The sequence below is a fragment of the Suillus clintonianus genome (genome assembly GCF_016758775.1).
Source record: "Suillus clintonianus strain FC179 chromosome Unknown DEU56scaffold_76, whole genome shotgun sequence".
NCBI lineage: Eukaryota > Fungi > Basidiomycota > Agaricomycetes > Boletales > Suillaceae > Suillus > Suillus clintonianus.
Window position 1 is genome coordinate 25,620 of NW_024539300.1, and position 25,198 is coordinate 50,817.

Below are 25,198 nucleotides of genomic sequence, written 5' to 3' on the forward strand. Positions count from 1 at the left end.
ATATGGCCGGACTCCATTGGACCAACACTGCCTACAACCCAAGAGCGCCTAGCATCCATAGCGCAGTACCAAGTCGTGTAAGCGTGATTGTCCTTTGCAATCATAGGTTGCCATTGCACCGTCAACAAAATTTCCCAGGGCGTCTGTTGTTCGGTACGTGGTTGTGATGCTAGCCGGCAATGCTCGAATCTGCTAAGTGCATAATTTAGGCGACGAGCGACAGTGCATTAATATGCCGCCTAACCTCGATGATATATGCCAACTGCACACAAAGTTAGTTTTTTATTTTATGTTTCACATTCCCTCTCTAAGTGCCGGAGTCACCCAAGGCCAGATTGGGTTGGATGAGAGCTACATTTAGGCCCAAGGTGCGGACGCATGACGTGTGGTATCCTTCGTCAGTTTATTGATGAAGTATGGTCTTCGCATACAAGGTGAACGAGCCGTTCTGTTTTCCGCAAACTCTCCCTGAACGACTCCGCTGCACAGAATCTTCGAACGCTAGGCTGCATCGCGCCTCAGGCGTCAAGGAGCTGATACTGGTAGCGCGGTTCCTTCCATCCACACGCAGTCACAGTATAGTCATCACCTGCAATCTTAGCTTGTTATTTTCATTCAACCAAGTGCAGGCATAATGTTGGCTTCATATCTTATCGTGCAAGACATTCTTTCTTTGGCAATATATTGCATAGGGAGACAAATGTGGCGCGCTACGACGACCAACTACCATTTCACAGCAGTGTGACACGTCCGTTGTCCTGCGCTCACTTCAGAGGGCTAGTTGGGTTACAAAGGGTAAACAGGTTGTTATTAAATTACATTTCTATTATATACGGACAGACATATTTGAATGAAAACTACGCAGTGACAACATCCAGACGTGTGGCGTGTTTGAGGGCAAGGCGTTTTTGTCGGATCTTGGATAAGGCGCTGTTGGCACTGGTAGGTCTCTTGGCAGCAGAGGATGTGGGAAAGACTTGACTGAGTGAGCGGCGACATATCAGCCTTGACGGCGCGGTAAACGGTGATAAAACGTACCAATTCCACCAGGTGAGCAGTTCATCAACTTCTTGACATTCTTCTGGGTCTTCTAAAAGGTCGAGGAGGCTATGATAGAACGTCTCGGAGTCCGTGGTTGTGTCGGTCCGCGAGAATACGGAGGACGAGCTGAGAGAAAATCGCACCTTTAGTCGTACATCAAAACCATTCTGCGATAAAAGTGTGATGCCCGACGGACCTGAGTTGCGATGTAAGCCAGGGAAGCGATAGTAACGGAATTCATGCCGTGGAGGCGAGCGTTTCCTGATCGCGTGGCCTTCGGCTCCCTCTCAACCGAACTCGGGGACGTGAAAACATGCTTATAGGCCTGGTGGGTTACAATGTAGTGAATGGATAGTGTAAAAATATAAGTGCGCACTCACACACACTAGCAAGCGGCTCCTAAGCAAACCACACCACGGGTCTTCGGGGTCATAAATATAGTGGGCGTACAAAAAAACGGGCCATTGATCCCCACATACTAGCATTTCACCGCTTCGGAGGTGCTCCTTCGTCCTGTTCACAGAAAACAGCGCGAAAAGAATTTAAGGACCGTAGACATGCCAAAAAATTTAAACATACTGAGGGTGGTTCCAGTCCAACCCAGCAGGACAGAGGAGAGAACCCGTGAGTTCGTGATTGAAACCGCGGTCAATCTTGGAGTTTCTGTGTAAAGGAGGTTGTATAGGTTCTCCTTTCGGAGAAATCCAGTCAAGGACCGCAGACTTCAAGGTCTTTGTGTCGTCGCCTCTGGCGCCTGCGGCTCCTTTACCGATCTGTATATCATAAGCATGAGGTCTGGCCACGCGGAAAAAAGATGTACCAGCTCTCCAACGTGAAGGATTTCTTCTTCAGATCCACCTTTCAGTCGTTCCAGAAGGCCAGGATATGAGTCTAATAGTTGCTCAAAGACGCGGTGTTCTCGCCGCTCTCTGTCATGCACGTCAGCAAACATTTAAATACAGAGATGCACACATTTACTCAGCAGGGAATTCCTCCAAAGGGGTATCTTCCAGTAACTCCAGTCTCAAGACGCCGTTGGTGAGCAAAGAAGGGTAGTTGCACAACGCGAATACCGTTCGACCAAAGTGGCGTCCGTGAGAGACAAGCGGGTCGGATGAGGAGCTGGGAGACGGGGAGAGTCAACGAAAGCTGTAGTCGACAATAGAGACTGCTTACGCTTTTTTTCGAGGCCCCATTTGGAGGGCTGACGAGCCGCGTTTGCTCGGGATACCGGAGGTGGTGTCCTGGGTAGTCATGAAGGCAATGGAGGAAGGGAAGGGTAGCCTGGAATTTGCAGCTTTTATCCGCGGCGCGACGTTACATAACACTCCATGAAAACAGCTGGCCAGCTATGCCGCTATGGTACTGGCGGCCAATGTAGCTACAATGAATGGCGTCAAAAAAGTGGCCATGAATGATGGCCAAAACAGCGGCCATGGTGAATGGCGGCCAAAGGATGGCTATAGTGACTCCAGCCCGCTCATTGGCTAGCCTGCTGGAACGCATCAACCCTGAGCTAAGCTAGCGAGTTTGATATATGAAGGGTAGACAAGAGTGGCATATCACCATCAGCATAAAGCTCCATCCTCTCGTTGCAGCTCGCCACTCAATAACACACCAGCCTAGCGTAATATGCCACATACCATGTGTGGGAACTTCACAGTGGAAGGACGTAGTATCAGTTTGAACCTGCGGTAAACCTGACGCTCCAATCTGACGGTGGGACGTACTGATGCTTTTGTTAAGGATCGAGTTAGTGGGTGATGCTAAAGGAAGCAGTGAGGAACTCGCCGGTATAAGGTCTGTCAACGCCATCAACAATTCTCGAAGCTAATTGTAGACCAGTGAGCTGAACGTTGATGACAACGATTCCTCAGCACGTGACAATGGGGCTCCACTTCCGCTGGTTATCGTCCATGACAAAGGTGAGGTGGACTCCATGATTGAGCTCAAAGAGAGACTGCGTCTGGCAGAGATTAAGTGCTCGCAGCTGGAAGCGCTGTACCAAAAGTATAGGCTTCGTTGGTTGGAGGAAAATCATCGAGTGAAGGTGCTGAAAGGGTACGCACCATATGGAATCAGTACTTGCTCTCCCCATCAGATCCCATGGAGTGCCCCTTCTCCTACTCAAAGTATGTCGAACACACTCATTCTTAAAATCTACTGACTGGACTGGCCCAGGTGAATATGATCCCGAATTTGAGGTGCAAGAGTGAATACAGAAGGTGTATCGTAGCACCGTGCCATCCTGCAATTGCCGTGACATAGATGTGAAGCCCCGTGACTAGCCGAAGAAATAGCAGATTCATGTGATTCCAGTGTGTCAGTGGACGACACGCAAAAATGGGAAGGTGAAATTTGATGATCAGAGGTATTGGGCCTGGAGTCAAAACTGGTTTGACGTCAGAAGCTGTTTCCAGAGCACTACTATCATTGAATGGCGCTACAACTGCAGCGCCTAGCTTGGACTGAGGTGAAATCCCCAGTCGGCCCTGATGTCATCTATAAGGTCACCGACGGCGCCGAGCTTCAGCCTGGCCATATCCTGGGTAATATCCCAGTCGAAAGATGCGTCGACGCCTTCGTTGAGCGTTGGTTGGAACACGCTCAGACGGATAACTAGAGAAGTTTCGGTTTTTGACATGTCGCTAAGGTTCGTACGAACAGGCAATGCTGAAGGTTTCTGGATCGAAGTTGGACGGGGGATGGGATGAGGGAGATGGCGGTGAGTCTTGCGTGGATAAAATGTTCCAAGTCTTGAGAAATACGTAAGAAGCGGCTGTCTAGAGAGACACATAATACCCAAGCTGGAGTGTAGCGAGGGGGACGACGCGTGTTGACAAGAACCATCGTTTAGTATGTTCACGCGAAGGAACGCAGCCGCCATTTGGAGGACTGAAGTACTGACGTCAGAAGCCGAATTAAGCAAAAAGCTGCAAAGAAATTAACTGACCGGTTTTGCTGGATTAGGGTTAGGGTTAGAAATATGTATTTGCCAGGAGCTGCTTGAAGGCGCCCAAGGCCAAAAAAAAGCCTATAGTAAAATAAAATAAATCCTGAGTGTTCCCAGGGCGCCCTTTGGTGCTCAGGGAAAAGCCACGCAAGTTAACAGCGGATGTTCACGGATCAGCGCCTGAGCAACTGAAAGTGTCCGCATGATGCGGAGCCGTGCATAGTGCGTGTATCGGTGGCTAGTATGAGCGGGATCCCAGTGGTACTAACTGACAGAAAAAAGAAAGGTCGAACCTTGGAAATATGATCACGTGACTATTTAAAGCCCGCCGGCAAAAGCCGGGGACTAGGTGAAGCAATCTCATTCACTAGCACAGGTCGACCGCCACTTGTGCTGATAAAATGGATTTGTTCGCATTTGTCAATCAATGTAATAGTATATTAAAATCACACTGTTTTACACAGTCGATACAGCCGCTGGCAACAATCAATACAAAGGCAAGAATAATTAATGACAACTAGAGCTCCCACAGGATGCAATCGAACGCAAAAGACGATGCACTGGACTGGTATGATCCTGACTGGAGCTGAGATGGACGGTATTACCAAACTTCAAAGTCGTTGTGAGACTGATCCGTGTCATCGTCAGTGTCCACGTCACAGTAGCGTAGCTCATCAGATAATACAGGCCGCAGGATGGATTGACCCCAGGATGATGTTTGTGAACCTTAAAGGGCATCAGCTGCGGAGAAGAACTGGTAGATTTACGCTTACTGTGATCAGAGAAATCAAATGCATGGGTGTTCTCAAGGGCTAGGGTGTATAGGGTTATCTCAGTTTGTGCGCGGTGCATCTTGGCCTGCAAGATGAGCAGATCCAGCCCATGATTGCGTAGATTGGCGTTACTGTGTCGGGTGGCGGGTGACTTCGTCATCAGCTTCGACTGCATGTCCAGTTCCGTTTGGAATGCCTCATAAAAGGCTTCTTGGACGTCGGCGGTGACCCATGTGCTCAGCAGGGGTAATGAGGGGCCAATGCGCTGTAGATAGACAGTTGAGCACAGTCAAATCAAAATTTAGAGTACTGACATCTAAATTGCTGTATGCTGGTTCTTCCTGCGCAGAGGAGGGTTGACCAAGTGATGAAGGGGGCGAGGCCTCCAAAGGGGAAGAGTTCTCCAACGGGGGGGAGCTCTCCAACGGGGGATAAAATCCCGTACGGTTGAGGTATACGTCATTCCTCATTAACCAAGCTTCGCACTTCACTCGCGTAGAGATCGAGCAGGCCAGAGGTGCACAAGGTAAAGGTGAGCACTGTGAAGGCGTACCCACATGCCTCAAGGTTACGGAAGGAGTCTTGATCTCGTGCTTGGCTGGAGTTCCAATATGTGCTACAGAGTGAGAGAGTGAGGACCATGATTCCGCATCTCAAAGTCAAAGAAGCTCACGTATTCGGAATTGCTCCAAGATTTCGATAGCCTGTGAATACAAAGATACCTCCATCTGACATCGTTTCCTCCTCTCTTCCACAAGAAATCGCTCTACAGCCGCATGCCCATGCCTTCCCCCCATCTCCATTGATCTTGCAGATGCACTGGTGGCTACGCAAGGTTTCCTCCTGCATCGCCTCTATACTGCGCTCCCCGACTAACTCCCAAAGATCACCAGGGTACACTCGATCTTTGAGTAAGTATGACAGTATGTATGATTCAGTCTGAAGCTGTAATAAATAAGATCAATTAAAATATACCAAGACACAAAATTATCGACTGACTTTCTGACTCGCTATGAGTCCGACGTATGCATCCATGAATTTAGAGCCTAATAAGGTGGAGAGGTTAAAAGTGTCCATACGAGCAGTTGAGTAATCAAATAGCTGCAGCGAAAGGCAAGTTGACATCTTTGAATGAACTTCTATCGTGAGGTAGGGTTGGGGGGGTTAGTACCTGGTATACTACAGTAGTTAGTAGCCGTGAGTGTGCTTTGAAGGTCTATTTTGTAGTGGGGAGCTTTTGAAGGGCAAGTGGAGGGTGGGAATCCTCGAGAAGCTTGAGAGCTCCGCGGCGGTCACTGAGTCCTGGCCATCAAAAGAACGAGCTAGCCATCAAAAAATGAGGTAGCCATCAAAAGAATGAGCTAATATTAATACAAGTGTGTGAAATTCGTCGACTTACGCCATTATTGCTGCAGCAGGCATCCTTGACTCTTAGAGCTCAATTGGAGCTTGTTGATATGTCGGTCCCCGTGCGTTTGAAAGTTGTTGTTCGTTTTTTCTATGTTGAATGAACTTTCCACTGGAATGGCCCCGGCCCCCGGGGGCGCTTGAGCTTGAAGTTGTTATTTCATTAAGATGTGGGTCATGTGATTGTATTTCTTACACGATACGTTGAGTGGAAGTTCGAACACAATCGATCGATCGATCAACAATCGACATACAAATTTATCAACGAGACACCATGCATCATACGGGCGTTACGATGATCAAGCTACTGCATCAAGCGATTACGACGGTGCTTTTGCACTCCCCCCGAACAGATATGGTGGTTGATCACTGGCCTGACTCCTACTCTCTTGCATTTTTTGCAGCGTTTGAAGAGAATACGGAATTTCCTCTCTGGAATCCCATCGCCGTCCGAAGAGTCAAGCTTGTTCAGCAATTCTGTTTGTTCTCTGTAGTTCCACACAAATTCAATAGGCAAGACCGGGTGTTCTTCATCATCCATCAATGAAGCTGTGGTGCTGCAGCAAAGCAAAATCATACCTCTTTGAGGGTACTGGAAGGTGGCCAAAGACGACATCTGGAAGTATATGTCTATTTTCACTGTGTGATGGTGAGTTTGGGATTCTTCTTTAGCATGAAGAGCGCTAACCTCGGTATCCGCATATATCTAATGTGCATCTCGCAATCCAGTCGGTATTCTTGTCAATCTTATTCCACCAAGAGTACACTGCCGCCTCTACATACGCCTTTCTTCCACCGCCATCCGCGCATAGGCAGCAAGGGTACCTAAATTCGTGTCCATCACGGTACCTTTCTAGATCGGGTGGCAGAATTCTCTTTCCATCACCGTCTGCAGGCCTGTGTTGTATGGCGTCATGGCCTAGACTTCGCACAGGAATCAAATGGCATCTCACCAATACCATTCAATCATGGACTTCGAGGTGCTGTCGTAGTGTAGGAGGGCGAAGCGGCAGGTTATAGCCTCCGCAATTAGTTTGCCTAACCTCCGAGAGGTGTCATGGTAGTCAGGTGGGGCAGTGATGGTAGAGGAGGGCGAGGATGGAGGTTCCATTGGGTGGTCCAGTGCGACAACAATGTATGGTCTATTATGCTTATATATTAGGCAGCGACTTTTAACCCTGCATCCTTTCTTGCCGTCATTAGGTGCGCCAGCCCCCCACTTTGTCGCCAGTGGTTCCAGCCTTACTTGCAATTTTCAAATGCACTAGCCCCACCTTCAGCCGCCCGAGGCTTTGGTCAGCGGGAATTTGGTCATGTGAGTGATGGCGATCACGCTGGCAGTCTAAGGCTTGGCTGTTTTTGTTATGACATGTCACTGACGTGCTAGTAAGTACTTTTATATCCCGCCTTGTATCATCGGGCTCAATTCCACACTCGTTTTTCAGCCCCTCCTCGAGCTCATAGACCTGGCGGGTTCACTGTCGACTCCCACTCCTTTCAGGTGCACCTGCACGCGTGAGTTTACGCAGGAGAGCGCCTACACCAAACATCAACGTTCGTGCACGCAGGGCAAGAAGCGACTATTTTCTGCTTTATCCAAAGCAAAAGACCTTTTGGGCTCTGCGAAACGGTCCCGAGTGGATGGCAGTGGCAGACCGTATGCCCGTCTTAGCACGGCGTCTTCGAGTGCGCAGCCCCACCGCCCATGCGACCTGTCTACCGACCAGGTTAATGAAGGATCTGTTGCAGGGCCTTCCAACAATGGCTCAACCCTGTCAGCAATGCAACCCCCAAAGGAAGTCTCGCGTACAGGTTTCTCATCGATCAATACCAATCTTGATGCTGCGCCTATGGAGATAGATGTCGACGAAGGTCTACCACTGGCACAGCGGAGAAGCCGACGTGTTGACGTCCCCATGCCGCTGCGCTATAGGCAGTACGAGGACGTGCTTCCACAACCTCCCCCGAGCGTTCCGTCTGACCATATTGCCCTACCACCTGATCCCAACCCACCAGCAAATCTCACTGATGTTTCCACTGGTACTCGTACATCATTTCGGGCTCCTCCTTTCCGTACGGCTAGGAATGTCTTTGGACTAGTACGCCAATTTTTCTCATCCACCCCGCCGTCTCACGACCCAGAAGAAGCTGTGACGCTACAAGATATCAGCTCTATCCCATCCGTTGCTCCAGCAGAGCCAGATCCCCCGTGCGCCCCTCGCGACCTTTCATTTCATCCATACCCCAACCGATCCTCTTTCGAGCTCGGTCACTGGTATTGGAATGGCAGCGTACAGAAGTCTCATCAGGACTTTAAAGAACTGATTGATATTGTTGGTGATGCGCATTTTGATCCTGAAGATGTGCGGGATACACAATGGGACAGGATCAACTCGACGTTAGGTGCGAGCATTCCCGACAAAGAGGGCGACGAATGGGAGGACGAGGACGCGGGCTGGCGTAAAACCCAAGTCACCATTGAAGTGCCCTTCTCTCGGACCACAGCCCAGCCGGGCTCTCAACCGTATGTGGCAGCGGATCTTTACCATAGACCTCTCGTCTCTGTCATTCGGGAAAAGCTCTCCAATGCTCAGGATGACGAGCTTTTCCATTACGAGCCTTACGAACTACGCTGGAGCGCTCCCCATCTTCCCCATGAAGTAAACATCCATGGTGAACTGTACACTTCGCCGGCCTTTATGGATGCGCACCGGAAGCTTCAGGAATCTCCTGGAGAGCCAGGATGTGAGTTACCTCGTGTGGTCGTTGCGCTTATGTTTTGGTCAGATGCTACGCATCTGACAACATTTGGTAACGCGAAGTTATGGCCAGTGTACATGTATTTCGGTAATGAATCGAAATACCGCCGTTGTAAACCGTCCTGCCATCTGGGTGACCATGTTGCCTACTTTCAAAAAGTACGATAACCCTTATGAACCCTCTGAAGTACTGACACTCATTTATTGGTAGCTTCCTGACTCGTTTAAGGATTTTGCAAGTATCTACACTGGTGGCAAGGGGGCTAGCCGTGAATGTGCAACCCATTGCCATCGGGAATTATTTCAAGGTCAATGGAAGATTTTGCTCGATGATGAATTTTTAGAGGTGTACGAGCATGGCATCGTGATCCTTTGCTGTGATGGTGTCGAACGCAGGTTTTACCCGCGGATATTCACCTACTCCGCGGACTATCCTGAAAAGTAAGTTGTGAACGTTAACCAGATGAATTTGAAGCTCACCGAAGCCAGGGTTCTCGTTGCGACGATCCGGCAGCTGGGAGGATGCCCTTGCCCAAGATGTCTGATACCGACTGTGCGGCTTCACCATATGGGAACGAGTCGTGATAGGCACGAACGTTCAACGCTGGCACGGTCCAATACCTCGAGGAGTGACCTGGTTGCCACCGCACGCAGCCTTATCTACAACAAGAACCACGGGGTAGATAGTGCAGGAGTCGAGACACTTCTTAAGCCCAATTCCTGGGTGCCGACCTCGGTGAGCATGATCATCATTCGCGTTTGCCGCCGTTACTTACCCTTGATTAGAATGTTTTCTCTGACTCCCTCGGTGCATTTGGATTCAATCTATTTGCCGCGCTTGTCGTTGACCTCCTCCACGAATTTGAGCTCGGGGTGTGGCGTATGTTACTCATTCATTTACTGAGAATCCTTTTCGCCTTGAATAAGGATCTGATCAACGAGCTTGATAAAAGGTGCTCGATGCATATCTGATGAAGGCCTGACACACTTATACGCCTTTGACAGGTTTAGGCAGGTCCCCCCATTCGGACCCGCGACTATTAGGCGGTTCTCTGCCAATACATCTGACTTGTCAAATATGGCCGCGCGGAACTTTGAAGATATTCTACAGGTATGTCTTTGGAACGATTCTCTTAGGTGCTTTGGAACTCACCTTATATAAGTGTTCTATTCCGGTATTCGAAGGCCTTCTCCCCGACGATCACAACAAAGTCGTTATCGATCTCCTTTTTATCATGGCGCACTGGCACGGACTCGCCAAACTTCGGATGCACTCTGACTTGACCTTGGAGATCCTTGACCGGCAAACCACTGAACTTGGTGAACAGCTTCGCAAGTTTAAGGAAAAGGTGTGCACTGTATACAGCACCCAGGAGCTCAATCGCGAGGTCGATGCGAGATCTCGCCGGCAGGCGAAAGAGGCAGCGAAACGGGCAGAGAAAGGCGAGGCAGATGGCAGTCGGCAAGGGGCTGCGGCGCGAACGCCTAAAGGAGGTGCCAATATCAAGGGTAAAGAAAAGGCGAGAACAGAGCAATCCCAGGACGCACCTTTACCGAGGCAACCCAGGAGGAAGAAATCGTTCAACCTTCAGACGTACAAGGTTCATGCACTGGGGGATTATGTAGCCTGCATTCGTCAATTTGGTACCACGGATTCTTACAGCACAGAGCCAGTAAGTCTTAATACATCGCCTGCCCCTCTCGAATTCAACTACTATCAGGGGGAGTTAGAGCATCGCATGCCGAAAGGCAGATACCGTCGAACCGACCGGAGGGACTTCATTCGCCAACTAACACAGATTGAACGCCGTCAAGCACGGTTACGTCGCATCAAACAACGGCACCAGAAACCGACTCCTCGTGCGGAGGTTAATGAAACTGCAAGTGATCCCCGGTTGCATCATCACATCGGCCAACGCGAGAAGGATTATGACGAGTTTGGTCATTACCTCCGCAGCCATGCGAGAGATCCTGCTATAAAGGTAATCAAACTTTTTTGTGGAGTTGGCGCCATTTTGATGTGTAATGTAGGACTTCCTGCCAAGGTTGAAAAATCATATTCTGGACCGCCTTGGTCCGGGAACTTCTGGAACGTTTGCGGAGAAATCCACCAACGGAGACGAAGAACGCAATTCAATACTATTCAAACGAAATCGAATCTACCATCACAATCTCGCAAAATTCAACTATACGACATACGATGTCCGAAGGGCTCAAGACGTTATCAACCCGACGACTCCGCATTGCAACATCATGCTCCTGCGACGTAATTGCGACGATGGAACTGATGGCGATTACTGTTTCGCCAAAGTTCTGGGCATACATCATGTTAATGCTGTTCGCGCGGGGAGCATCTATGACTCCCACCGAATAGAGTTTTTATTTGTTCGATGGTACGAATCCGTACAAAACCATGCTTGGGACACGCATACTTTGGGTCGTGTTCGATTTTTGCCCCTCGCAAGCCCAAACGCGTTCGGCTTCGTGGACCCGGGGGTTGTCCTTAGGGCATGTCACATTATTCCAGCATTCTCTCGAGGTCAGCGCAATCTGAATGACGGTATTTCTCCTCTTGCGGGGGATAAACATGATTGGAATGAATATTATGTCAACAGGTAGACAATTTGATTTATTTTAGCGATATTTACTGATATCACAACTGAATTAGCTTTGCGGATCGTGATTCGCTCATGCATTTTCACTATGGACTTGGTGTTGGACACGTATACTCTCATAGGCCGAGAATCTTAGAAAGCCTTGACTCGGCGCCACATCCTGCAGCTCAGATCGAAAATGAATCAACGGGGACCGAACAAAGTCTCACAGAAATCACCCATTGGCAAAATCCGGCTGACGATGAGAACGAAGAGGACGAAGACCACGTTGGCGTCGAAGAATTCATCCTCTTCGAGCAGCGACGTAATGGGAGCACCGAGTCGCTCATAGAGGCGCTAGAGGATATGTATACTGACCATGTGTTAGATTATGAGAACTAAACTTCTATTACATCAATTTACCCTAGCGCAGATGGGCGCAAACCCAAGTTAATTTCTGGTCATCTGGCTGTCAGTTCCAGCCATCATCAAATACCAGCCATCATCGAATGCCAGCCATCACGCTATCTCGAATTCCTGGCCGCCTCAATATCTCGTAACCATCACTACCCCGGCCACCCCTAATTTCCAGCTTCGTGGCCCTCGTAAATTAAACTCGATTTACCAGCCTGACCACTGGCAGCACTTCGCTAATGAATGGCTGCCCCTGTTGGCCCATGATATTTATTGCGCTATGATTTGCCTTCTCCCTCCCTAGTAAATCCTGAACGGCGAGTCCTTACCATCTAGATAAACCCACCCTAACTCTACCGTAGAAACCAAGTCAAATCAAATGGCGCGCCCAACATATCTATATGTACACGAATCCAATCAAGTCTTTACAATGGTCCAACTAGACGTAAGTGGGTTGCTTATGGTGGATTCTTGCTGATACCTTTTCCTCTAGCACGAGCAGGTGTGCCATTCGCCGTCAGACATCGACTAAATTAAACCGTGTTTCAGCACCCCTTCTCAGCATTCAAAAACCGCTGCTTTTCTTTCATTGGGTACATAGCTGCCCGTGGCGAAGTGTCACCTTTATATGTGAGACTCCGCCATCGAAATATCTCATCTCATCGTCGGTTTGCAGTGTGATGAGCAGTCCGAGGTCGAAAGGCCTTGGCTTCAAAAGCTCGCGGTCGTTGGAGTGCTGGGTGTCCCCGACGATGCGGGCGTCATCCACGATCACCCGTTGTTTGAAGAGACGGTGAGTAATATATTTGTCGTGTTGGATTTTCGTTTTTGAAACGGTCGACTCAGGCTGGCGACTCTGGTTTTTTGGTCAAGACCACGTTTTGTAGGTCTAATATCCTGGATAAACCAAGCTGCATGTGGTTCGTGAGTCAGCTATGCGAGGCGTCCATCCCTTTCACCCCGGCGCAATTTCCGCATGGGTTCCCGCCTCCTGCCTTTGATGATATGTCATACGTTGACTTGGCACTCTCCGATCCTTCGAGCTTCAGTGATGCCATCCGCCCATCCCCATTGGATTCCCTTTTGCTTTCCACACCCGGCTCTCCTAGCGTGTACTCCGCGTCCGCTGGACATATGTTCGGCTTTGGCGATGACGCTTTCTGGCCCCAATCGTCAGCCGCAGTCTCTGACAGTGTTACTGCCTTCGAGGCCCTGGAAGAGTCCTACGATGCTGTTACCGTCAACCAACCCTCCCCCGATTCTCATGTGCCGCTTCACCTCGACTTACAATGGAGAGATTCGATCGATCTTTGGGGCAAATACGATGTGAATCAAAAGGCAAGCATCTCGCGTTCGTTGGGGAGATCGCGGTGCTGGCCCTGAGTTTTGACACTCACGAAGACCCTTCTCTCTGGTAGTCTTTGGGTTGGGCTTTATGGCAATCCATACAAGATGACTGCGGTGGTCCACCGGTTTGCGATCACCGCAAATTTTTTAACCGCCCTACAAATTGAAGGCAAAACCTACGAAGAGATGAAGGTCCAGCGAAGTGAGCGCTTTATCGTTTAATGTTTTGGGTCAAATTATCTTAAGTTTCGTTCAGTAATCCTTAGGGAAGGTCAAAATGAGACCACCATTGGATGGCAGATACTTCGCACTCACGTGCGCTTTCTCCTTCTTATCTTTACTCACTCCTGATACATCCGAGTAGCTGCTTGGGTGGTTCGAATACACAAAAGCCGAGCTCAGAAAGGTGATGAAGGGCGCCATGACGCCGCTTACAAATTTTTGCAGTGATGGCGGGCCCAGTAGAATACACGAAATTATGCGTTTAGTCGAGCTTTTGAATTCGGAACGTCTCGTCGATGTAAGTAACAGGCCGGATCCTTGAATCTTCTTACCTCATATTGTTCGTCACTCAGGTACAGGACGCCATTTCGGAGCTGGTGGACCATCAGGTCTTTGCAGAGCTCTTCTGGACATCGATGATGATGCCAATCGCAGGGTTGACTGATGGGATACAAAGTGGGAGGGTAGCGGACTTTTTTGTCGAAGAAATCTGGACGTCGACCAAATGTTTGGCGCAGTGTCCTGTATGCTACCTATTGATATTGGTGAGTTCTTTCTCCATTTATATTTTCCAAGCGATATAACAAAAGTACAGATCTACCAGACGATGCTGATCATTTGGAAAAAACACTTGGGTAAAGACCGTCAAAAGGAACTTACGATCTACCGGGACCACAAAGCCATGCCTGAGGTCCTCATGGCCGCGCTTAGCCCCATGTATATCAAGCCATATTCGTTTCCTCAGTTCACACAAGCCGTGATACGGCTGCCTTTCATACAGTCAGTCCTTTACTTGTTGTTTTAATATTGCTCATCATGATCTACATTCAGGTATGAAAATGTGCTTCACTTCGACCCGAAAACTAAACTGCCAAGAACGATCGGAAAGGTCAAGATTCCGAGAACTATGGATGTCCTCGAGCCCATCGGGGTATTTGAGGGTGGGCACACAAACAGCCTGCCGAACAATACAGGCTTTCAGTACTTTAGGTCACTCTCAGACGTGTTGTGCGTCATCAGCGACTTCAAACCAGTGATGTCAATTTCATGAGTCACGGTACCTGACGTTTGTTGTAAATAGATTGTCGCTACTGTCAACCTCCCATGTACAACACTTACGTTCATCCTTCTTGCCCATCCGTATCTGATGTTACGTCTATATACATTGTATTTGTGTCAAGGTTCAACGTCACGAGTTTTACAACCAACGTGCGGTCGCCTACATTCTTATTCGCTCCGTATTTTAGTGCATTCACTGTAACGGGGTGCGCTCGGCTCCGAGGTAATACGTCACAATACGTGGAATTTGAGTGGAGTGAGGTTGTGTTATTTGTACTTGTTTTTCTCGTGCAATCGTTATCGTCGCCCATCTTGCCATCAGGCGTCTCAATTCATGCCTGGGAGGTTGACCATATCGCCCTTGGCAAGGTGAAGCCCGACCTATTTGTGGTTAAATGCGCAGGTTCTCCATTTCGTTCTGGCATAGGGCTTTATGACCACACTATGCTCAGAGCTCTGCAAGTTAAGGTGTCGCAGATCGCCTGCCTTTCAGATGCCTAATGATATACAAAAACCACAGGTTCGCACCGCACTTCCCTCTGTTGCTTCATGATTATTCGCTGATTAAAACTTATGGTGGATTCTTGCTGATACCTTTTCTTCTAGCACGAGTCTAAACATTGATTTTAAAGATGGGCGGAATACACAATGGGACAGGATCAACTTGAGATAAAACCATCAAACTTGGTGAACAGTTTCGTTAGTTTAGGCAAAAAGTAAGGTGGCGAAGTGTCACCTTTATATGCGAGACTCCGCCATCGAAATATCTCATCTCATCGTCGCGCCCGTGGCGGTCCAACTTGATGTAAGTGGGTTGCTTATGGTGGATTCTTGCTGATACCTTTTCTTCTAGCACGAGTCTAAACATTTATTTCAAGGATGGGCGGGATACACAATGGGACAGGATCAACTTGAGACAAAACCATCAAATTGTTGAACAGTTTCGTCAGTTTAGGCAAAAAGTAAGGCGAAAGTCTTTGGACAGGTGCTCAAGATTTGGGCAGATGTTGATGTTAAAGGAAACGAAAGGGCGGGCCCAGAGCAAATCACAGGATGCACCTTCACCAAGGCAACTCAGGAGGGTGAAATCGTTCGACCTTCAGACGTACAAGGTTCATGTGCTGGGGGATTATGTGCTGTGATGGTGTCGAACGCAGGTTTTACCCGCGGATATTCACCTACTCCGCGGGCTATCCTGAAAAGTAAGTTGTGAACGTTAACCAGATGAATTTGAAGCTCACCGAAGCCAGGGTTCTCATTGCGACGATCCGGCAGCTGGGAGGACGCCCTTGCCCAAGATGTCTGATACCGACTGTGCGGCTTCACCATATGGGAACGAGTCGTGATAGGCACGAACGTTCAACGCTGGCATGGTCCAATACCTCGAGGATTGACCTGGTTGCCACCGCACGCAGCCTTATCTACAACAAGAACCACGGGGTAGATAGTGCAGGAGTCGAGACACTTCTTAAGCCCAATTCCTGGGTGCCGACCTCGGTGAGCATGATCATCATTCGCGTTTGCCGCCGTTACTTACCCTTGATTAGAATGTTTTCTCTGACTCCCTCGGTGCATTTGGATTCAATCTATTTGCCGCGCTTGTCGTTGACCTCCTCCACGAATTTGAGCTCGGGGTGTGGTGTATGTTATTCATTCATTTACTGAGAATCCTTTTCGCCTTGAATAAGGATCTGATCAACAAGCTTGATAAAAGGTGCTCGATGCATATCTGATGAAGGCCTGACACACTTATACACCGGGCAGAGAAATGCGAGGCAGATGGCAGTCGGCAAGGGGCTGCGGCGCGAACGCCTAAAGGAGGTGCCAATATCAAAGGTAAAGAAAAGGCGAGAACAGAGCAATCCCAGGACGCACCTTTACCGAGGCAACCCAGGAGGAAGAAATCGTTCAACCTTCAGACGTACAAGGTTCATGCACTGGGGGATTATGTAGCCTGCATTCGTCAATTTGGTACCACGGATTCTTACAGCACAGAGCCAGTAAGTCTTAATACATCGCCTGCCCCTCTCGAATTCAACTACTATCAGGGGGAGTTAGAGCATCGCATGCCGAAAGGCAGATACCGTCGAACCGACCGGAGGGACTTCATTCGCCAACTAACACAGATTGAACGCCGTCAAGCACGGTTACGTCGCATCAAACAACGGCACCAGAAACCGACTCCTCGTGCGGAGGTTAATGATTCTCTCGAGGTCAGCTGTGCATCTCTGTATTTAAATGTTTGCTGACGTGCATGACAGAGAGCGGCGAGAACACCGCGTCTTTGAGCAACTATTAGACTCATATCCTGGCCTTCTGGAACGACTGAAAGGTGGATCTGAAGAAGAAATCCTTCACGTTGGAGAGCTGGTACATCTTTTTTCCGCGTGGCCAGACCTCATGCTTATGATATACAGATCGGTAAAGGAGCCGCAGGCGCCAGAGGCGACGACACAAAGACCTTGAAGTCTGCGGTCCTTGACTGGATTTCTCCGAAAGGAGAACCTATACAACCTCCTTTACACAGAAACTCCAAGATTGACCGCGGTTTCAATCACGAACTCACGGGTTCTCTCCTCTGTCCTGCTGGGTTGGACTGGAACCACCCTGAGACTCCTGTCGAGGGCACCGTCCACACCTCCGTATTTGCTTATTCTATTCGCAGTTTCTCAAATTGCTGCTGCTTGCCTTTACTAGTTTTCATTGACGGATTATGATGCCGGTCCAATCACCACTATTCTAGTTCGGATAATAATTTTGGCGTCTTTCGTTTACGTGGCTGGCCTTTTGCCACTGCAGGCTGTGCGACCTGCGCTCAATGTCGCCAACTCCGCTGATGTGTGTTCGTTCAACTATGTTCCCGACCTACTTACTGACCCTGGGGATTAGATTCCGTCATCCAATATTTCCTCTCCCGAAGATAATGCAAACCTTTGGTCATGGTGTACTCTGTCATTTGTAGAACCTATATTGGACCTGGCGTGGAAGCGAACATTGAACAAAGCCGATGTCTGGTGCTTGTCACCGTTCTTCCGACACAAGAACTTGTTCAACAAATGCCTTGATTATCGTTCACGGTAGGCAGCTACTGTCTTCTACAAAAGTCAGTCTCTTACATGCAGTTAGCTACCCGACGCACTCTCTGCTGCGCTATTTGCTGGTATCGAACTCTCTCGACCTACTCTTGAACCTTGCCTTGGAAATGTGGGGTCCGGGCAGAGTGATATATCATTGATCTGCAGGCTTCGTGCCAGCTTATGCACTCCGGATGATTCTATCATCGCTGGATAACCCTACTTCTGACTTGGTATCGACGGCCAAATATTGGGCACTCCTTACATTTGTAGCAAATTTGTCTTTCGCGCAAGTCGATCTCTTCAAAAACTGGCACACTCGCCGATTTTATGAACGGACTCGCGGACAACTCTTCTGTGCTTTACACTACAAAGCATTGCGCCGCAGGGATATCAGCGGCAAAATTGCCAGCGGAGAAGACGAAGAAGGAAGTGCTGACCTTGGGAAAATAGTGAATCTCATGCAGTGTGTTTCCCCTAGGGCTGTGGTCTCCTGTGACTGATTAACTCCTCTTCGAAGAGGCGATGCGTATGCTGTCGCTCAGCGGTTTTTGGATTTTGCTACGATCTTCTCGTCTCCTGCACGGCTCGTGATAGCGTCGATCTTCCTCTACAGGTAAGTCACAGATTTCCCGAGATATCGAGCTAAGTAATACCTTAGGATATTGGGATGGAGCGCAATTTCAGGCGTCGCTGTGATTCTTTTTGCCTACATTTTGAACTATCCGTTGGCGACATAAGCATCAAGGTTTGGAGTCTCGGCTATTTGATCTCCCTGGCTAATGTGTCACAGATTACCCGAGCATCATGGAAGGCCAAGGATAAAAGGATGAATGTCGTGAACGAATTACTCCAGAACATCAGATTTTTGAAGTTTTACGGTTGGGGTAGGTGAGCAGAATTTAACATGTGATTTCACTTGACTAGCATTTCATAGAGAATCAGTGGGCACGTACTGCTCATCAGGCACGAAAAGAGGAACTCGACTGGCGGATTAAAGAGAATGTCGTCGATACTATCATCTCTTTCATATGGTAGGCTATTCGTTGTCCAGACTCCGCGCGTACCTATGGCATTTTTAGGACGTGGATACCTTCAGCGACAGCCCTTGCAACATTCTCTTGGTACACTTTGGGCGAACAAGAGCAATTGACGGTATCCAGGGCGTTTCCTGCAGTTGCTCTGTTCTCACAGCTACAGGAGCCGATGATTGCTCTCCCTGGTCAATTCTTTGCGGTGCTTCTTCGTCAAAGTTCGCGCGGGGATCATATACGAATCCATACAAGATCGTTCCTGGGATGCACATACTTTGGACCGTGTTCTATTCCTGCCTGTTGAAAGCCCGAACGCATTATTCCAGCATTCTCTTGAGGCTGGCGCAATCTGAATGACGGTGTTCCTCCCCTTGCGGGGGATAAACATGATTAACGTAATTGCAACGATGGAACTGATGGCGATTAGTGTTTCGCCAAAGTTCTGGGCATACATCATGTTAATGTTGTTCGCGCGGGGAGCATCTATGACTACTCCACAAACTCCCCCTGCACGGACACCCGGTCCTGTCCTAGCTGGAGGTTACTTTGACCTCGCAGTTTCCCATACATCATCTCCGTTGGATGAGCATGTAAATGCAGGCGCAAACGTCTCGGCAGATCACATCTCCACATCTCCACCTCCACCTCCACCTGCTCCAGCACCTGTGCCTGCCCCTGCCCCTGTCACCGAATCCGACCCACTTGCGAATCGGCCAACAGCACCCAAAGCAGCGAAACCCAACCCTCGTCCTCGGGGTTCATCCGTCTCCTCTGTGCAGGCCATGGCCCAGCGACAACCGAGCCAGAAGCCAAGCTCGACCTTCCAGCCTCCTCGCGAGCGGGAGATTGTTGGCACCACGTACACCTGGAGTAACCCGAGCAGTGAATTTAACCAAAGCAAGGGGAGCCTGGCGTGCGTTTTTCTAAAGTTACTAGTTCTCTTTGACGATGGTCTGATGAACACTTCAGCATGCCTTCGGAGGACCCGTTTGCGTGTCGTTGGTGCAGGTTCTGGTACTTCACTCCAGCCCACCGTGAGCTCACCTTTCAAACCTTCAACGCTTCTGGCAAAGATAAGGGGAATTCGCCATCCCTCAATCAGACACATCTTGTCCGGGTTCGAGGGTGTAGTCGCTCCTGGCGAAATGCTGTGTAAGCACACGGCCTTCCTCACTGACACTGGAACTCTGGTCTTAACCTTCTGTACAGTGGTCCTTGGCCGTCCCGGCACCGGGTGCTCGACCTTCCTCAAGACGCTCGCTAACCAACGCGGGGAGTATCATGCTGTCGAAGGTCAAATTTTCTATGATTCATTCACCCCAGAGGAGATACATAACTCCTTTCGTGGCGATGTCACTTATTGTCCGGAGGATGATGTCCACTTCCCGACGATGACCGTCGAACAGACGCTCTCTTTCGCTGTTAGAAACTGTACTCCCGAAACTCGTCTTCCCGGCCAGACACGCGAGAACTATGTTGAGGATACCACCGAAATGCTAATGAAAGTCCTTGGCCTCTATCGTTCAAAAGATACCATTGTTGGCAATGCTCAGATCCAAGGTGTTTCCGGTGGCGAGAGAAAGCGAGTTTCTATCGCAGAGACTTTAGGCTCTGCAGGCTCACTTGGTGCATGGGATAAGTAAGGTCTTAACATTTGAGGTGTCATGATTCTGACTTGTTTCTCATTCAGTTCCACTCGTGGACTAGACTCCTCGACTGCCCTTGAGTTTGTTCGCACAATGCGTTCCATCACAGATATCAAACGCACAACTACGATTGTCTCCCTCTACCAGGCGGGCGAGTCGTTATACGATCTATTTGATAAAGTCTGTGTGATCGCGGAAGGGAAGATGGCCTATTTTGGTCCGGCGAAGTCAGCCAAAGATTACTTCATTGGTATGGGTTTCGAACCACAAAACAGGCAAACTACCCCCGACTTCCTGGTTGCAGGTAAGCCATTACAGTTTGCTCCTATTGTCGTATCGTCATTATCATCATCATTAGTTACGGACCCCAACGGGAGGAAAATCCGCCCTGGACATGAGAGCTCTGTCCCACGAACGTCGGAGGAACTTGCTAGTCGGTTCATAGCTTCTGACCTTGGTCGTCAGAATCAGAAAGCCATTGAACAGCGCCGCGAGGAATGCGTTGGCAATCACGAAAACAAGCAGGCATATCTGTCCAGTGTGGCCGCTGAACATGCCAGTACATCTACTCCTTACATGACTTCTATTTTTCAGCAAGTCAAAGTGGTCATGAAGCGCCGCGTGCAAGTTATTGTTGGTGACAAGTTCGAGTTCTTTATACGATTGGCGTAGGTGGCATTTTTTCTTCTTGTCCAACCCTCAGTGACACTAGGTGATAGATCCCAGGTCTTCCAAGCGTTAATTATGGGCACCGTCTTTCTGAACGTGCCAAATGACACCTCGGCCTATTTCTCCCGTGAAGGTGTTCTGTTCTTGTAACTATCTTCCCCTGTCGTCGTCTTAATTGCGCCTAACGGCTCTTTCAGTTCCCTCTTCTTCAATGCTATTACATCTGTTGCAGAAATCCCTTCACTGTTCTTCCAGCGTCCTATCGTGCTTCGTCACCAGAAAGCCGCGTTACATCATCCTTTTATTCAGGGCCTCGCCCATACTATTGTTGATATTCCGGTCACTTTGATCGTTCAACTGGTGTTCGCTGTGGTACTCTACTTCCTGGTTGGGTTGCAACATTCTGCCACACAGTTTTTGTAAGTTCTTCAAGCCGTTTGCTCTTCACGTTCATACTCACCCTGCTGCACAACAGCATTTTTTACCTGTTTATCTTTTTAATGTCGCAAACCATGAAATCATTCTTTAGAGCTATCGCTGCAAGCTTTAAAACTCGTCCTAGTGCAATAGCTCTTAGCGGTATCTTCGTTCTCTTGATATCGCTCTACGGTGGGTACACAATTCCTTGGCCAACTGCACCAAAGGGCTTGCGGTGGATCATGTGGTTGAACGTGCGTAATCCCCTTTACAATACTTTCTTTTGGTTAATATCGATATCGCTGTCTTAGCCATTGTGGTGGGCGTTCGGTGGACTTGTGGTGAACGAGTTCAATACGATCAACGGAGCGTGCTCCACTCTCGTCCCTCAAGGTCCCGGTTACGAGAATGTTTCGCTTGCAAACCAGGTTTGCACGACTGTCGGATCGCAGCCCGGGCAGCTTCTTGTTGATGGCAACATCTATGTTGCATTGACGTTTGACTTTTGGTATAGTCAACTTTGGAGGGTAGGCCTGTCACATTATACTTGGCGAATATCTCATGATTATCACCGCAGAACTTTGCTGTCCTTTGTGCTTTCTACCTTGGGTTCCTGGCCATTTTCCTAGTTGCCACACAACTCAACACTTCGTCTGCTTTCGATACTGCCGTCGTTCTCTTTAAACAGGGTTCTACTGTTGTCGATGAGAAAACCAAGGTCCTTGATGAGGAAAAAGCAGATGCAGAATTTCATTCTAGATCCCACTCAGATGCAGCTGATTCCTCGGCCTTCAACAATGTGGAGAAGAACACCGCGGTTACGGACCTCTTCACGTGGCAACACCTGCAGTATGACGTCCCCACTGAGGGAGGAATGAAACGCCTTCTCGATGATGTCACGGGCTTTGTTGCCCCTGGGAAGCTCACCGCGCTAATGGGTGAATCTGGCGCTGGAAAGGTATACCTTCCTATGATACACCAGTCGCGCATGTCACTTACTCAAATACCTGTAGACAACGCTCTTGAATGTTCTTGACCAACGTGTCGGTGGTGTTGGTGTGGTGACTGGCGAGCGATTCTTTAGCGGACAACCGCTCCCCGTAGATTTCCAAGCTCAGACGTCAGTATCGTCCTGAATTTGCCGATCGTATCTGACTGACTGTTATGTTTAGTGGTTACTGCGAACAACTCGACACCCATCTTCCTGAGGCGACTGTTTGTGAAGCGCTCCTTTTCTCTGCTAATCTTCGCCAGCCACAGTTGGTTCCTCTCGCTGAAAAGGAAGCATAGTGCGTACGATTTTTGCACATGCTCAACTCACACTTAACTTTCCACTGCAGCGTTGACAAGTGTCTTCAAATGTGTGGTCTAGAGGAGTATGCCGACGCTATTGTTGGTTCTCTCGGGGTTGAGTGCCGTAAACGTACCACCATCGCAGTGGAGCTCGCTGCCAAGGTTTGAATCTAAACTTCTTGAGGCTACAGTAGTTGTGCTAAAAAGACCAACAGCCCAAACTTCTACTCTTCTTGGATGAACCTACGTCCGGCCTAGACTCGCAATCTGCCTGGGCTATCGTGCATGTCCTTCGTGAGCTTGCTGATCGTGGTCAGGCCATTCTCTGCACGTGAGTGCCCTTTCTGCGTGTGGGTTTTCAATGCTTATGAGCTGTACCAGAATCCATCAACCTTCGGGAGAGCTCTTCCAGGTCTTTGACAGGTTACTGCTCCTTCGCAAGGGTGGACAGACCGTCTACTTTGGCGATACTGGCGAGAACTCGTCGACTACGCTGAATTACTTTGAGCGTAACGGTGCTCCGCGCTGTGGCTCCGATGACAACCCGTAAGTAAGGTGCAGTCATATTAGGTCTTGCGCTTACCAGGGTATTGAAGGGCGGAATACATGCTTGATGTGATTGGTGCTGGGGCAACTGCAGTCTCCACCACTGATTGGTGTGATGTCTGGAAGCGTTCACCAGAAGCGGCGCAGCTTCAAGAGCAGATCGACAACTTGCATGAACATGGTCGTACTCACCCACCACAGCTGAGCGTCCGGCACTCTGTCTTCACTACCTCATGGTGGCACCAGTTCGTTACGCTCACCCACCGAAACTTCCAAGCATACTGGCGCAATCCTACGTATATCCGCGCCAAATTTGTGCTTAACATCTTTGGCGGTCTCCTTGTGGGCTTCACATTCTTCCGGTCAGATGATTCTTTGCAGGGCACCCAAAACAAGCTGTTCATAAGTATATCAATTTGGGTTCTTGGTTTCATGCCAATCTCACTCCTCTTCAGTCAATCTTCCTCGCTCTTGTGCTTTGTGTTCCACTCACCCATCAGATCATGGCCGTCTACATTGACATTCGCACAGTGTACGAGATACGCGAACGTCCTAGTAGAATGTACAACTGGACTGCTCTCGTCATGTCACAGCTTGTCGCTGAGCTTCCCTGGAACGTGACAGGTTCTGTGATGTTCTTTTTCTGCTGGTACTGGACCGTTGGATTCCCCACAGCCCGGGCAGGCTACACGTTCCTCATTCTCGCCATCGCCTTCCCGTTGTACTATACTACGTTTGGACATGGTATCGCGTCCATGTCGCCCACCGCTCCAGTTGCATCCATATACTTCACAACTCTCATTATACGCAGACCCAGGCCCGCGTGCTCCGAGCTACCATCTTTACCCTCCTCATCAGTCTGCTGAACTTTCGTCGCCCATTGTTGATGAGTATGTGTTCTGCATCCTCTGCATTAGCTTTGAAGTAATGATCGAGTTGGTTAGTTCTTTTGACCCTCGATCCCCACGAGACGATAATATGATAGCTCCTGCTGAGCTAGTGGCGGTATCACTACCCGCTATGCATGAAGTCAACATTAATGGCCTCCTTCCTGTTTCTACGACTTGGAGTCGAAGGCCGTTTCCCGCGGTCTTCCCAGGTCCCTTTCATTTCCATTGAGTTTCCTGATGAATAATTGTTGTTTCTAGTTTCTAATACTGACGCTGCTGCCGCCTTTGCGTCCGGGTCGTCTTCTACAAATGCGATCGGTGTCACGGATGACGTCGATGTCAATGGGAACCTTAATTTGAAAATTGAGATCGAAGATATTGACCTTGACAAGATGCTCGAAGTCAATAGCGCGATCGCAGTCGAGAAGGAAATTGCTGCAGACACGATTGGAACGCTCTTCGCTGCCAAGCGCAACCACTTCTTCCCTTTCGTCGAACCTTGTGCTCTCGAGCTTGTCAACTTGCTCACACATTTTTATGAGGGTATTCGCAAGTCCGCGATGGACTCTTTGTTGGAGATGGTCAGAACATTCTACGAACTGAGCGGTGCGTCAGACTGGACCCCTGGGGCGACGGTGGTGAGTCACAGTTAATATATCTCAGCATGATGTCAACGCACGGAGGTTCAGAGCAATGCGTGCTTTGCCATCAGTCTTCTCGTTGAACACGATGAAGTCAACCTTTCACCGCAATATATGCAGAATTGGAATTGCGAAGCACTAACGATTAACATCTCACGTTTCAGACCTAACGTTTGACGACGCGACATCTGTGGTACACCCTCTCACTTCCTCAAGGTTCCCTCCTGTTCCCTCAACGCTCAAGTCTCCCTCCCATTCCCTCGATGCTCAAGTCTCCCTCCCGTTCCCTCGACGCTCAAGTCTCCCTCCCGTTCCCTCATGTTTGCCCTGCGATCTAACATGACAGATCGACCGATACTACGAAGGTAAGCACATATAGTTACTGGTAGATGCGTTACTCACCTGTGATAATCTGGTCT

At 49.1% G+C, this 25,198-nt stretch overlaps 10 protein-coding genes across 10 annotated transcripts; 6 read left to right on the forward strand and 4 right to left on the reverse strand.

Moving 5' to 3' along the window:
• Nucleotides 1–857: 857 nt before the first annotated feature.
• On the reverse strand, nucleotides 858–2,297 carry DEU56DRAFT_742755 (uncharacterized protein; the record flags this gene model as incomplete). Its single annotated transcript, XM_041348958.1, has 8 exons — nucleotides 858–981; nucleotides 1,039–1,184; nucleotides 1,238–1,366; nucleotides 1,422–1,554; nucleotides 1,621–1,814; nucleotides 1,862–1,970; nucleotides 2,020–2,163; nucleotides 2,218–2,297. 8 exons carry the CDS (start codon nucleotides 2,295–2,297, stop codon nucleotides 858–860), a joined length of 1,059 nt encoding a protein of 352 aa, XP_041205100.1.
• A 388-nt stretch (nucleotides 2,298–2,685) lies between these two features.
• On the forward strand, nucleotides 2,686–3,257 carry DEU56DRAFT_915918 (uncharacterized protein; the record flags this gene model as incomplete). Its single annotated transcript, XM_041357799.1, has 4 exons — nucleotides 2,686–2,735; nucleotides 2,788–2,841; nucleotides 2,887–3,173; nucleotides 3,223–3,257. 4 exons carry the CDS (start codon nucleotides 2,686–2,688, stop codon nucleotides 3,255–3,257), a joined length of 426 nt encoding a protein of 141 aa, XP_041205101.1.
• A 242-nt stretch (nucleotides 3,258–3,499) lies between these two features.
• Nucleotides 3,500–3,928, reverse strand: DEU56DRAFT_758783 (uncharacterized protein; the record flags this gene model as incomplete). Its single annotated transcript, XM_041350264.1, has 1 exon — nucleotides 3,500–3,928. The coding sequence occupies one exon, from the start codon at nucleotides 3,926–3,928 to the stop codon at nucleotides 3,500–3,502; it is 429 nt and encodes a 142-aa protein (XP_041205102.1).
• Nucleotides 3,929–4,595: 667 nt separating this feature from the next.
• On the reverse strand, nucleotides 4,596–5,925 carry DEU56DRAFT_959161 (uncharacterized protein; the record flags this gene model as incomplete). The annotated part of the gene is made up of 6 exons (XM_041359299.1): nucleotides 5,767–5,925; nucleotides 5,441–5,712; nucleotides 5,308–5,383; nucleotides 5,082–5,252; nucleotides 4,768–5,032; nucleotides 4,596–4,720 (listed from the first exon to the last, which is right to left on the reverse strand). The coding sequence occupies exons 1-6, from the start codon at nucleotides 5,890–5,892 to the stop codon at nucleotides 4,596–4,598; spliced, it is 1,035 nt and encodes a 344-aa protein (XP_041205103.1). The 5' UTR covers nucleotides 5,893–5,925.
• A 553-nt stretch (nucleotides 5,926–6,478) lies between these two features.
• On the reverse strand, nucleotides 6,479–7,285 carry DEU56DRAFT_758785 (uncharacterized protein; the record flags this gene model as incomplete). Its single annotated transcript, XM_041350265.1, has 5 exons — nucleotides 6,479–6,731; nucleotides 6,754–6,790; nucleotides 6,863–6,999; nucleotides 7,024–7,071; nucleotides 7,128–7,285. The coding sequence occupies 5 exons, from the start codon at nucleotides 7,283–7,285 to the stop codon at nucleotides 6,479–6,481; spliced, it is 633 nt and encodes a 210-aa protein (XP_041205104.1).
• Nucleotides 7,286–12,320: 5,035 nt separating this feature from the next.
• Nucleotides 12,321–15,070, forward strand: DEU56DRAFT_758786 (uncharacterized protein; the record flags this gene model as incomplete). The annotated part of the gene is made up of 12 exons (XM_041350266.1): nucleotides 12,321–12,386; nucleotides 12,435–12,443; nucleotides 12,491–12,571; nucleotides 12,618–12,734; nucleotides 12,788–13,311; nucleotides 13,360–13,490; nucleotides 13,545–13,603; nucleotides 13,653–13,808; nucleotides 13,864–14,055; nucleotides 14,106–14,290; nucleotides 14,342–14,518; nucleotides 14,692–15,070. The coding sequence occupies 12 exons, from the start codon at nucleotides 12,321–12,323 to the stop codon at nucleotides 15,068–15,070; spliced, it is 2,076 nt and encodes a 691-aa protein (XP_041205105.1).
• A 1,737-nt stretch (nucleotides 15,071–16,807) lies between these two features.
• DEU56DRAFT_742731 (uncharacterized protein) lies at nucleotides 16,808–17,286 on the forward strand (the record flags this gene model as incomplete). The annotated part of the gene is made up of 2 exons (XM_041348957.1): nucleotides 16,808–16,939; nucleotides 16,987–17,286. The coding sequence occupies 2 exons, from the start codon at nucleotides 16,808–16,810 to the stop codon at nucleotides 17,284–17,286; spliced, it is 432 nt and encodes a 143-aa protein (XP_041205106.1).
• A 22-nt stretch (nucleotides 17,287–17,308) lies between these two features.
• On the forward strand, nucleotides 17,309–17,804 carry DEU56DRAFT_742776 (uncharacterized protein; the record flags this gene model as incomplete). The annotated part of the gene is made up of 3 exons (XM_041348962.1): nucleotides 17,309–17,407; nucleotides 17,459–17,646; nucleotides 17,696–17,804. Coding segments are annotated over 3 exons (396 nt in total), but the record flags the coding sequence as incomplete, so codon positions are not given.
• On the forward strand, nucleotides 17,798–18,549 carry DEU56DRAFT_536060 (uncharacterized protein). Its single transcript, XM_041346688.1, has 4 exons — nucleotides 17,798–18,109; nucleotides 18,164–18,259; nucleotides 18,305–18,391; nucleotides 18,437–18,549. The coding sequence occupies exons 1-3, from the start codon at nucleotides 17,838–17,840 to the stop codon at nucleotides 18,381–18,383; spliced, it is 447 nt and encodes a 148-aa protein (XP_041205108.1). The 5' UTR covers nucleotides 17,798–17,837; the 3' UTR covers nucleotides 18,384–18,391; nucleotides 18,437–18,549.
• Nucleotides 18,550–19,633: 1,084 nt separating this feature from the next.
• Nucleotides 19,634–24,114, forward strand: DEU56DRAFT_742722 (ABC-2 type transporter-domain-containing protein; the record flags this gene model as incomplete). The annotated part of the gene is made up of 16 exons (XM_041348956.1): nucleotides 19,634–19,829; nucleotides 19,887–20,316; nucleotides 20,368–20,627; nucleotides 20,682–20,991; nucleotides 21,043–21,138; nucleotides 21,190–21,411; nucleotides 21,468–21,663; nucleotides 21,721–21,936; nucleotides 21,987–22,367; nucleotides 22,423–22,529; nucleotides 22,582–22,698; nucleotides 22,750–22,864; nucleotides 22,918–23,033; nucleotides 23,084–23,248; nucleotides 23,299–23,668; nucleotides 23,704–24,114. 16 exons carry the CDS (start codon nucleotides 19,634–19,636, stop codon nucleotides 24,112–24,114), a joined length of 3,708 nt encoding a protein of 1,235 aa, XP_041205109.1.
• Between the last annotated feature and the right edge of the window lie 1,084 nt (nucleotides 24,115–25,198).

What these genes read in the sequence shown, in the direction of transcription:
- DEU56DRAFT_536060 (XM_041346688.1), top strand. Translation starts at nt 17,838, where the DNA reads ATGATTCTATCATCGCTGGATAACCCTACTTCTGACTTGGTATCGACG. An exon ending in AAAATAGTGAATCTCATGCA is followed by an intron (nt 18,110 to 18,163) that starts GTGTGTTTCCCC and finishes TCCTCTTCGAAG; the next exon opens with AGGCGATGCGTATGCTGTCG. An exon ending in GCGTCGATCTTCCTCTACAG is followed by an intron (nt 18,260 to 18,304) that starts GTAAGTCACAGA and finishes GTAATACCTTAG; the next exon opens with GATATTGGGATGGAGCGCAA.